This window comes from Salminus brasiliensis, chromosome 6, assembly GCF_030463535.1.
Source record: "Salminus brasiliensis chromosome 6, fSalBra1.hap2, whole genome shotgun sequence".
Classification (NCBI taxonomy): domain Eukaryota; kingdom Metazoa; phylum Chordata; class Actinopteri; order Characiformes; family Bryconidae; genus Salminus; species Salminus brasiliensis.
The window spans coordinates 12,594,916-12,607,948 of record NC_132883.1 but is presented as its reverse complement, the minus strand read 5'-3'; the positions used below and the strand labels follow the sequence as shown (position 1 = coordinate 12,607,948).

At 42.3% G+C, this 13,033-nt stretch overlaps 1 protein-coding gene across 2 annotated transcripts in view; it reads left to right on the top strand.

Moving 5' to 3' along the window:
- Positions 1 to 13,033, top strand: part of agbl4 (AGBL carboxypeptidase 4) — a 436,619-nt gene that overhangs the window by 381,583 nt on the left and 42,003 nt on the right. For both annotated transcript variants that reach the window (XM_072681668.1, XM_072681667.1), the window contains exons 7-8: positions 4,750 to 4,839; positions 9,513 to 9,627. In XM_072681668.1, coding sequence (XP_072537769.1) covers positions 4,750 to 4,839; positions 9,513 to 9,627 — 205 coding nt within the window. The remainder of the gene's footprint in view (positions 1 to 4,749; positions 4,840 to 9,512; positions 9,628 to 13,033) is intronic.

The window sequence follows — 13,033 nt, the reverse complement described above, 5'->3', positions numbered from 1 at the left end:
GCACTGAAAATTCAGCTCTTTGTTTTTAGACACCACTACAAAATGGCAGAACCGCGCAGTAGTGCACTATACAGTGAACAGGGAACAATTATGTAATTATGGACTTAGCTTAACTTCATAGCCTTGTGTTATTTAATAGTTTGCACACAGATTCTTTGAGGAAGGCCAACGTTCAGACTGTTTATGCGTCACAAACATGAAACCTGAAATCGCTCGCTACTAAGTGGAGTTCTTTTCCCTATAATTGGGTCTTGATCTGGATTTCTATGTAGGGTGAGTGAATAAGGCTCATTTCCTTCATTGACTTTTTGCCAAAGTTTTGCTTAAGCAACAGAGCATCATCCGTTATGCCGTCTCACTAGACCCCAGTGTACTGTTCCTCTAAAGTCATGTGCTGGTCCTCATCACTGTAGGTAAAATAGTCCCTTTAGCACAAGTCTACGACAGCTTTCCTCAAGAGTAATTGTCCCCAAGCTGATCTGCGATCAGATCCTCGCACCCACAGTCTCCCTACAGACCCCCAGCCGCCTTCCCTCGGGAGCACAAGGCGCCGCTGGCATAATGGATTTTGGCATGATTGTTTTTACAGCTCCTGATATATGTGTACATTATTCAGGAGGTCTGCTGAATAATGCATGTGGGCATTTTAATGTTTCATTCACGGTCAGTTCATGGACTGAACAGGAATTCTTTGTGAGTTGACCTGACCGCTGCTGTTCCTGTTCATCCTGGGTGTCAATTCCCATAGCATGTGAGTGTGCATATGTGTGCATGTGCCCACATGTGTTTAAGTAATGTGTGAGTCAGCGTGTGTGTGTGTGTATAGGGGGTGGGGTTCGTTGTCTCTTATTCATTCCGCAGTTTGTCCCGAGATGTATTAGAACACACCCTGCTTTTGTTGGTGGTGTGTGTGGCATGTGTGTGTAGGTTTGAGTGTCTGCAGACATGTCTTTTTTTCCTTCTGAAATATTATTCCTGCTCAGAATGTAATCATCCATACTGAATAGGAGACAAAGACTTGGGGATGTAGTTTAGCATGTCTGCAGATGTGATAAAGCCTCCGTCTGCAGCTCCCATGTGTGGGCGTGTGTGTGTGTGTACTGGGATTCAGGGATGCCATGAATGAAGGTATCCATTGTGCTACAGGTCATGTTGTTCATTATGAGATTCTGTCGTTTGCATGGGAAGCGAAGGGTTTTTGAGGTTTTCTAAAGCCTTGAGGTTTTGTGCTGTCCGGGCCCATCCTATAGCTGATAAGGCAGATGATTGTAACTGGTAGATGAATTCCCTAGTGTGCAGCTACAGGATCTCACCATGAAGCACTGGCCTGAAGAATGAGCTCGCCTCACCATGGGTGGAAGCATATCAGCATTTTAAAGAGGCCTTTTTTGTCCAGCATCTGTTCCTATTCATCCACCCCCTGCCGCTCTATTGGCCTGAATGGCTTTCCATATTGACTGTACAACAGGCTCCTCTCTCAGAGACAGAGGATTTCGTCCTACGCATTAAAATGCTTCACATATAGCTAGGCATGAGATATGACCGATTGACTGAGGCATCTGATTTAACCAATTACACTTAGATACACTGTATGTCCAAATGTTTGTTGACACCCTTCAACTGAATTCATTCAGCTACTTTAAGTTGCACGCATTGCTGATACAGATGTGCAAATGCACACACACACACACACACACACACACACACACAGCATGTCTACTCCCTGTAAAGAAGTATTATTAATAGAATAGGACTCTCTGAAACTGATAAACATAAACCTTTTGGAATCATGCCTTATGCAAGGCGTGGGCTAGAAGAGTATAAAGCCCCCCAGCATTGAGCTGTGGAGCAGTGGAACTGTGTTCCATGGAATGATGGTGCTCCATAATACTATCTATGACTGTGTACCCATTATACTTTTGGGATGAGTTGGGGAGTTGGGCATGAGGTGAGGCGAGGTGATAAACATCATCCAACATCTTGACTTCACTGATCAAATCCTTAAAGCAATGCTCAAAAATCTGAAAGCGTTCATTGTACAGTTACTCCAACACCAGGAACTAGGAAAATCTCTTTTTTTAATACTCCTGATTTTGGAATAAAACTGAATGAGCGAGTGTCCCAATACTTTTGTCCACATGGCTTTCCCAGTGTCATATTGTTCTGAAACATCAATGCTTAAATGTTTAAGTTTGTTTAATGCTGAAAATAGCTAGCTAGCTAAAACTGATGTCACATTGGTTTGTGCTGTTATGAGAGAATGGCTAGACATTTCCCTCTCCGTGTAGTCAGTAGATGGCACAGCTGTGCAAAGTCCTTATAGACCTTATAGGGGCATCTTGGCCTCTTCCTATTTGTCCCATTCTTCCCATTTTTTCTTCCAGATTTTAGGCAGTATTGTCACCATTAATGCTGTCATTCCATTGGTTGAGTGCTGATTGGCAGTGACTGAGCAGTTTGTATATTTTTCTATATAGAAATGATTAACCATTCACCCAGTACGGGTGTGCTCAAAAACTCTCTCAGGAGCTCCCTCTAGCGCCAACCAGGAACGCATTACAGAGGGGCAGACATACTCGACTATTCTCAGAATGAGTAACTGAATGGAATTGATCACATATCGATAATAACATCAACATTATCAATGATCAGTTTATTGTATACAGGCCTGGTGACGATATAGACGTGGAAAGCAGGAACATAAGACCAGGCGAATAACTGCCGGTCATTACTGCTTCCAAAATGTGAGGGCTGCCTGGAATTTAATTTGCATTGTCACTGAAGCTGCTTGTCCTTGGTGTGATGGGGACACAAGATGGGCAGACACTCTGCTGTCCCTGGCTGTCTCTTTTCTTGAATGGTGTGTCATTTCAGACAGATAAAGTGCTGTTCTATGTCTGTCCATCGTAGTCAAAACTGTTCAAAAAGACATCCTAAAACTGCATGATTATTATTATTAATATTAGTCGTAGTAGTAATTTTAGTAGTATTCAATCAGTGAAGGTGATCTGGAATGGGAAAATTGTATTTACCTTGCCATAGTTGAATGATAAGGAGTTCCGTACATGTAAGTGACATACTGTGAAGCTCAAACACACTGTTGTTCCTCCTTTAAAATAAGGTCCAGCATAACCAAAGCATAACCAAGACAGGGCTCGAAAAAGAAAATTTCAAAACTGTTTCATGCACCCCCAAAATTTCTTACACACCCAGTCCATTAGCAAAAGCCAGCTGGTAAATCTGTAAAAGACACAATGACGACTTCGGGAGAATATGGTGTTGTTGATACTGGAGAGCAGCATATCACCTCCAGACTCTGCTACTTCAGGGAATACTGGGAATACCTGCACTAGTGTCCGCAGAAGGGGAGCTCAAACTTGGCGCGCAATGAAGCGAAAGCCGGGGTAGAACCATAATTACATCTTAACTACAAACTCTGAGGGCCTGGATGATGGATTGATGGATAGATAGAACTTTACTGGTCCAGAAGGAGACTGTTGTGGCCTAACAACTGAATTCATATATATAAAGTACCTATATAAAGAAATATGCATTAAAGGTGCCAAAGAATGCATCAATGAAATACTTTGAGATATTCTTTGATGTAGGGGTGGACAGTAAGATAATATTTTATTGTGATACACAATACACTTCTCTAAGAATATTTTGGATATCATGAGTGCCACACTAGGCTAAAAGCTAACAGTAACCGGCTCAAGCTTTTGCTATCTATTCTCTCCATCGTCTGCTCGAAAATAAACTGGACTGCCTCAACTGAGCTTCCAAACATGAGCTAAACATACTTCAGTAGAGAAAGTTCCAGCGTTATTTTTTTTTTACTGGTAGGACTGGTAAAAGAGAGATCGCAACCTGGCTAACCGAGTATGGCTAAAAGGCTCAAAGCTCACCAGTCTCAATCTCTTCAGCTTGCTAACAGTTCATTATGCTGAGAGGACACAATGAGAGGACAGCAGCACTATACAGTAAGACTTAGGAATAATTATAGTGTTAAAATGTTTAATTGGTGCATTCTTAGGCACCTTTAACACATATTTCTTTATAGTTTCATCTATATATTTTTATATATAAGAAAGTTATAAGAGCACATTCAATTCAGTTAGGCCACAGCAGTATCATTCTGGATCAGTAAAGTTCTATCTATCCATCAGTCCATCATACAGGCCCTCAGAGTTTGCAGTTAAGATGTGATTACGGTTCCACACGACTACAGCGATCTCCTACATAATGCAATGTGGATTAGAGCATACAAGAGAAAGTAAGTATTGCAAATGGTTGAGAGAGTGTGTACCAGAGATCAAGCCATATATTTTAGAGGTTAACAAGCCATATTTGACTTATCAAGATTTCAGAGAAACTCTAATGTGATTATACTGCACTTGGAAGCTGCATGTTCTCCACTCTCCTGGAACCAAGGGCCCAAACAAGTCCATGACTTTATTAGCCGTTCCGATTAGCAGTGACGTAGCACTTTTGTCTTTTGTCTTCCAGTTTAAGGCTCCATTAGGAATGACATTTCCTATCAGTTTGATCCGGTCACACTGGCTCTCCTGCTGCATGACTGCAGCGTGCAGTTATCTCCTGCCTCAGGGGATTCGCATACGGCTTCTAACCACACACACTCACACATGCAGACGCAAAGGCCTGCTGAGACTAAACTTTCTGCGTATGTGTGTTTGTGTGTGTGTGTGTGTGTGTGTGTGTGTGTGTGTGTGTGTGTGTGTGTTTCAGCCCATCTGAACCCAGAGCGAGAGAAGCGTGTGGTTTTCCTCACAGCACGTGTTCACCCTGGAGAATCGCCTGCTTCTTTCATCTGTCAGGGTAAGACCTTTTCTCTCCCCCCCAACCCCAACACACACACATGTACACACAATACACAACACACACGAGCAGTGGCTGACTGCGGTCAGTATCATTTTCTTCTATCAGGCCAGGCTGCTTAATCTGCAGCTCTCAGTCTCCTGAGGGTCAGTGCTGGGCTGGATCGATGGCCAATGGCTGAGGGGGTCTGACTTTTAGCAGTCACTCCTAAATCCTCTGAGACTTAGACAGTGTGGTGTACCAGTCTCGTAACAGCACACATACACACACACACGTGAGCCACTCTCTCGCAATCACCAGTTTACTCTATCCATCACCGTTCCATTCCAAAAGTCCAGATTTCCCTAAGCAGCTGCCTCATTAGAAAAACCCTCAATTGAATTAGCGTCAGCATAACGGAACTAAAATCAGCATAACATTTCAGCAGCATGACCTTCATCAGAGGCAGCTTCCAGAAACAAGACGTGCACTCGTCTTTTAATAGACTGGCACAGGTGAAAAACATTGACATTTACACCTTAAACTGCAAGGGTCCATAACATTAGCACCACTGACAGGTGAAAAAAAAAAAAAAAAGATTATCTTCATCTACAGTGTTGTACAGGGGCAGCTGTCAGGGGGGGGGGTATATTGGGCAGCAGGTAAACAGTGTTAAAAGCAGGAAAAATGGACAAGCATATGGATCTGAGCCACAAGGACCAAACAGTCATGGTTTGACGATCCAAAACACCAGGTCCTGTAGCTCTGGTAGGGTGTTCCTGGTATGCAGTGGTCAGTACCTATCCAAAATGGTCCAAGAAGGGACATCAGTTAGGGGCATCTGAGGCTCATTGATGTGATCTATGAAGGCCCCACCTCACTTCCAGGACTTGCTCAAACCTCCGACACTGTTGTTCCCTCCTGAGTTGTACCCACGTGAGTCACAAACAGGGCTGTAAAATGGGTCAGTTCAGAACCCCAAAACTGTAATGATATATTTTTTTATTTACACCCCTATAATTTACACACACCCAACCCAGTTGTGAAATCCTTTTAAGGCAAAACACAGCGTCTATTGTGGAGATAATAGATGAGAGGCTAAAAAGCCTAAAAGCTAGAGAAGGGCTGAGAGCAAACTGCTTAGAGAGATAGTCAGCAAGAGAGCTGTGCGTTGTGGGGAACCCGTTGACGTGAGCAGGTTCTAGCTCGCTGGTTGGCTAAAAGCTAACCCTACCAGACCCAACTACACTCTCTTTAGATAGCTAACCACACATTGTGCAGACCGGACACCAAGAGGACCCCTGAGACGACACCTGGCAGACAGCACTATTCAATAAGACTTAAATTAAATATTTAATCATTTAAAAAAATGTTACAATTGTTTTTGTTCTTGTTACAGTGCTAAGCTTGGCTGTGAGCTCTCTCATAAAGCAGCTAATAAACACAGAGCTTATGTCTTTTTTGTTTGTTTGTTTGTCTGTTTCACAAGCTCACCATAAAATGAAATCAGCGTGTTTCATTCTGAGGTCAAATAACAGGGTCGTAAAATTTGTAGTTAAAATACTCATTAATAATAATAATAATAATAATAATAATATATAACTAATATATGGGTTTTATGGCACTTTTAATAGTAGTTACCAAAAATGTTTTTTTTTTTTTTGTTTTTTTTAGTTATTGATATTATTGCTTATACTGATAAAAAATTACACTCCAACCAGGTCTGAGAATGAAACTGATGAATAATTATGCTCGCTGTGATATTTGCAATAAAGGCCACTGCTGCTGTCATAGTAGGGCCTGGTAAATCCGCAAGCAACATCAACATTTGATGATTGCTTGACCAATATAAATGGTCAAATCTGGCCGTTCACTTAAAATACATTAAACAGTAAAGAGTTCTTCTCCTATGAAGTTAATAAAGTGTCTGCTAGGACGCATGTGTAGCAAGACTGGTGGAAACACCTGCAGTTTCACAAGACAGATATTCAGCAGTCAGATGTTGAGGGTTTTTTGTTCTACACAGTGTTAAACAGTGTTCTTGTAAATACAAGAGAGCCAGGCTTTAGAGGCTAAAGTGTCTGTGCCTTTAGAGGTTTCTGTGTGGATAATTAGGAAGTTAAGGAGTGTGGTAATTTCGAAGAGGGCTGTCATGGTTAACAGTAGTTTGGCCACGATAATGCTTTCGAGCCACCTGCCTTGCCACCTCAATGTGACTTTCAGACACACACACATACACACACCGCCACGCAGATGTGCATGAATAAATCCAGGAAGTCCGAGCAATTAGGCGGCACACTGGTGTGGCCTCATACCTCTCTCTCTCTCTCTCCCCCTCTCTTTCTCTCTTTCTCTCTCTCTCTCTCTCCCTCTCTCCTCCGTGCCACATTGACTCAATTAGAGAGCTTGTTATGCCTCCATTAGTGGTAATGAGCAGGACAGAATGGGCATTGGGAGGAGGAGAGGCATGGGGTCATCTCTCTTTCTCTCTCTCTCTCTCTCTCTCTCTCTCTCTCTCTCTATCTGACTCTCTCTCACTCTCTCTTTCACTCTGTGTGTATGCCTCTTGCCTCTTGTTTACCTGTCAATTATAACCACTCAGTACAGGGCAAATGGAAAGACAGCAAGTGACCACTGTTATTGACCCTCCTGCCCATCACCCCCCTCCCCTCCCCCCTTCTCTTTGTCAACCAGCAGTCTGTTTAAGGCAGTCTGTCATAAATTGTATGTTTCTTTCTCCCAGCCTGTCTTTCATCAAAAGTACTCTGTATGACCTCTGTCTCTCTTAGCTGCTTAACTCTATTTAACTCTCTCTCCCGGCTCTGTTCTGTTTGTATTGACTGGAGATGGATGTCTCAGATTGCCCCTCTGATTTTATGATGCTGCTTTCTGTCCTTTTAAGTGCCTTTTTGTCCTTTTCCCCCCTTCCCAAACTTAATTTATCTGGCATGGACATCCTGCAAAGTCACATATGAGTGACTTTGTGCATACTATGCCCAGCTAACATGTCCATGTGGGGCCTGTATGGGTAGCACAACTGGGAACCAGAAAGATATGTTTTGGGTTCCATGTTTGCCCCTCATATAGATGCCCACTAGGGTCTGTGATGGGACTAGGAAGGGGTTAAGCATGGGCCCCATCTGGGTTGTGCACTGCACATGGGGCCTAGATAGGACCCATGTGAGATAAGACCCATGTGGGCTGGAACAATGGGGTCCATTTGAGAAGCCCAACTGGGTCCCGGTAACAAAAAATGTATAAAAAAAGCACAGCTGGAACCCACCTAGCCCATGTTCCACCCATGCGGGTCCCACATGAGCATGTTGGCCTGGGATACTTTGCCTCATGACTCCTGTGAGCAATTTCAAAATGTTTTCAGATTTTCACTACCATGGTTTTTCTCAAGCTTGGCACTATGATGGCCTCTGGCTGGTTTACATCACTGCCATGACTCACATGGGCCATGTAGCATAGCATAGCTTGTATTTATCCCTGTAAAAAAAATGTTGTATTTATATTTTGTAATTATTCTGAAGTCTTACTGGATATTCATGATGTCCTCTCTGTGTCGGCTAGGGTTAGCTTTTAGCCTAGCACTCACTTCTAATGTGTGGTTAGCTCTAGTCAAAGGTAGTCCGGTTGGTATTCAAGGGAGCGGACATTGGAGAGAAGAGAGAGAGAAGTTTGGGTTTCCTTTCTGTGGATGCTGGCAGAGGAGAAGCTGTGGTCACAAGGTTATTCAATTCAGCTGTAACTAGGCATGTTGGCATTTTGCCAACACTGAACCTGGACTAACATGGCCCAAGTTCAGCGGGTGGCACTGTTACTGTATGACCTAGAAATGTGACATATAACATAATGCAATATAATTAACATTCTATATAGAGAAAAGTATTGAGACACCTGCTCATTCATGTTTTCATCCAAAATCAAAGATATTAAAATAGAGTGTATGCTGCTTTTGTTGGATCAACTGTCTCTACTGTCCAGGGAAGGCTTTCTACTAGATTTTGAAGCATTGTCGTGAGGATTTGATTGCATTCAGCAGCAAGAGCCTAGGGCCACAAGAGGTCAGAAGGTTGGATGATCACCACCCCACCTCATCCTACTCAACTCCCCAACTCAACCTAAAAGTATTGAATGGAGCTCCATCATTCTAGAGAACACAGTTCCACTGCTCCACTGCCCAATGCTGGGGGGCTTTATACCCCTCTAGCCCACATCTGGCATTAGGCATGATGTATTTGCTCTAAAGAGTCCTATTGTATTGGCAGTACTTCTCTACAGGGACTAGACATGCTGTGTGTGTGTGTGTGTGTGTGCATTTGTACAACTGTGTCAGGGTACAACTTTAAGTAGCTTAATGCATTTATTAGAAGGGGTGTCCACAAACATTTGGACAAATAGTGTAGATGTACTTAATGCATGTTATCATAGTTTACTCCACTTCTATTAATGTCCATTACCCAATGCAGACATCATACAGTTAGGAGCCCTCAAAGTTTAACCCAAGAAGATGTCCATGTGCATGCATGTTTTTGTTTTCAAACAATTTTATGACAAAATGAAGAGACTTAAAATTCCTTATTCCTTATTTATTTAGTAAGTACCTGGAAAACAAGTTATATATGTGAGAAATATTTAACACACATAAGTACTAGTGTTTTTTCTTCTGTATGTGTTTGTGTATGTAGGTGTTATAGACTTCCTGGTGAGTCAGCACCCTGTGGCCCAAGTCCTGCGTGATCATGTGGTCTTTAAGATTGTGCCCATGCTCAACCCTGACGGTGTCTACTTGGGCAACTACAGGTGAGGAACTACACCCGTATACCTTCATTTAACTACACCTCTTCTAATCTGTACCTCTACTTATGGCTACATTTCTCTATAGTTCTACTAATGTATAATGTGTCCCATACTGCTATTCATCTATCCCTGCAATTTACTATACCTATATTTAGCTACAGGTATATATAGTCTATACCTGCTATGTCTACATTCTGCCATACTTCTACTAATCTATACCTATATTTAACTATTCTTATATTTAAATATGTAACTGTAGTAAATGCTGCATGCATTAAACAATACTTCTACAATATGTATATTAATCTGTTTCTGCAGTAAATTCTACCAGTATTTAGCTATGTGTCTAAGAGTATATACCTGCATTTTCTGCATTTTCATTTTTTTACTACACTTCCATAGTCTATATATACAGTCTATAAAAGACAGATAAAAGACAAAACGAGTCCATAACTCTAATAAACTAAACCTACTGTCAACTATACATCTACATGATCTATAGCTACAATAAACGATACCTGTATTTAGCTAATATGTCCAAGAGTCTATAACTTCAGTCAACCATACCTACATTTTGCTATACTTCTACTGGTCTATAACAGCAATAACCTATACCTGTATGTTGCTGTATGTCTAAGAGTCTATACCTGCAGTAAACTATACCTACATTTACCTATACTTTTACTTATCTATAACAGCAATAACCTATACCTGTATGTTGCTGTATGTCTAAGAGTCTATACCTGCATTAAACTATACCTACATTTAACTATACTTCTACTAATCTATAACTGCAATAAACTATACCTGTATTTAGCTGTAGGTTTAAAAATCTAAGCCTGCAGTAAACTACACTTGCGTTCAACTATGCTTGTTGTAAACGAATATAAGCATAGTAGCATGGTATGCTACTTATTTGCTTATTTTTATTATTTGAAAGCTTATTGGTTATCATTAGCCATCATTACATGTTGAAAAGTGCACTCATAATGCAGTGATGCCAAAGTCCATTTTGTCTCATCTGCTGAGTGAGTCGTTTCTCCTCCAACTACACCAACCAAGAAAATCAGTTTTCTGCATAAGTTCCACACAAACCTGCACATTTCGACCCAAAGTAATGAAGGAATGGTGTGATTACACAGCAGAGGGGTTGGGGGTGGGGGTCTGTCTGGTTGGCCTTAGCCTCTGTGATGGATTTGTGGGAAGTGAAAAGTGATGGTGCTGCAGTGCTGTTGGAGGGAACGTGTTGGGCGGATAGCGAAGCCTGATGCTGCTGGACATGAGGGTTGGGCCTGCAGGATATATTGGTCTCTGTCTGAGCGGTCAGCCCCCCTCATTGTCCATTCCTCCCCTCCTTGTGCTGGAACGCTTCTGGAATAAAATCCAGTGGCTTTGCCTAAGCACTTTTCTCCACTTGCTCACTCTGTAGACTGTTCCTGCAGTAGCACTTTAAATCAATGCTTTCTTATACTTAGAAATCCATCTAGTTCTGGCACATGTGAAGACACACCCTGTTATCTCTACAGTCTGCAGTCAGTTTTCTTTGTGTCTTGTTCATCAGAAGGTGTGTAGGCTCTATGCACGATGATGTGACTATAATTTAGAATAAGAACAGATTATGTTCGCCAGCTCTGAGATTAATCATAATAAGAGACTTTAGGAGACAGATCCACAATCAGTTGACTCAACGGGGATTAGGAGTAATGCAAAACTGGAAACATGGAATTTCTACTTGTTAGATTAGCATATTCCTAACAGCCTTAGCAGTAAGATTTTTTTTAAAGTCAAGACCACATCTCATAAGTCCAAGACAAGTACAAGACTGCAGGCTACAGGCTTTTTACTATAGAACCATGGTGGGTTGTTCCAGTGCAGATGGGTCCAGAAAATACAAAAAACAGATACAGCCATGGCTCAACCACACCTGTCAGCTGACACACCAGTCAAAAAACCTTGTATCTCAGACTCTTTATCCCATAAACAGTCCCAAAACTGACTTAGCTAGCTAGTCTGAACAGACAGCTCTGAACACCACTGATCAGGCTAAGGTCAATCCAACTCCATGCACTTAACCTTGCACTTCATCTCAACTAACCTAGCATTAACTTAGCGATCCGGCTACAGCTCTGAACACCACTGACAGATGAATGTGGAACATTTAGTAGTGAGGAAGTTTCACGACTGGACTTGTTGCACAGGTGGCATCCTATCACGGTACCACGCTGGAATTCACTGAGCTCCTGAGAGCGTCCCATTCTTTCACAACAGAGCGGGGTCAGCGGTTGCTGAGGTACATTGGGCGCAGAGGTCACAACTTTCTGCAGAGTCAATCGCTACAGACCTCCAAACTTCATGCGGCCTTCAGATTAGCTTAAGAACGATGCGTGGAGAGATTCATGAAATGGGTTTCTGTGGCCGAGCAGCTGCATCCCAAGCCTTACATAACCAAGTGTAATGAAAAGCGTCGGATTCAGTGGTGTAAAGCACGCCACCACTGGACTCGTAGTGTATCGTAGAGTAGTGGAGACGTTTTCTCTGGATTGATGAATCACATTTCTCCGTCTAGCAATCCAATGGATCAGTCTGAGTTTGGCGGTTGCCAGAAGAACAGTACTTGTCTGACTGCATTGTGGCAAGTGTAAAGTTTGGTGGAGGGGGGATTATGGTGTGAGGTTGTTTTTCAGGAGTTGGGTTTGGACCCTTAGTTCCAGTGAAAGGAACTCTTAATGCTCCAGCATGATAAGAGATTTTGGTCAATTTCATTCTCCCAACTTTGCGGGAACAGTTTGGGGATGGCCCCCTTCCTGTTCCGACACGACTGCGCACCAGTGCACAAAGCAAGGTCCATAAAGAACATAGATGAGTGAGTTTTGTGTGGAAGAACTTGCCTGGCCTGCACAGAGTCCTGACCTCAACCTGATAGAACACCTTTGGGATGAATCAGAGTGGAGACTGCAAGCCAGGCTTTCTCGTCCAACATCAGTGTCTGACCTTACAAATGCACTTCTGGAAGAACAGTCAACAGTTCCCTTAAAACACACTCATAAATCTTGTGGAAAGCTTTCCCAGAAAAGCTGAAACTGTTATAGCTGCTAAGTGTGGCCCGACTTTATATTAAACCCTATGGATTAAGAATGGCATGTTACTCAAGTTCATATGCGTGCAAAGGCAGGCGAGCAAATACTTTTGGCAATTTAGTGTAGTTTTCCCTAGTCACCAAGGATTGATCCTGTGTTCCTGTTTGTATCTGATCTCTCTCTCTCTCTCTCTCTCTCTATATATATATATATATATATATATATATATATATATATGAGACCTCAGGTTCAAAAAGCAATATAGACTATGACTCCTCTATGGCAGCCCTGGCCTTTAAATGCAAGTCGCCTGCTGTATTCTCCCATAGAGT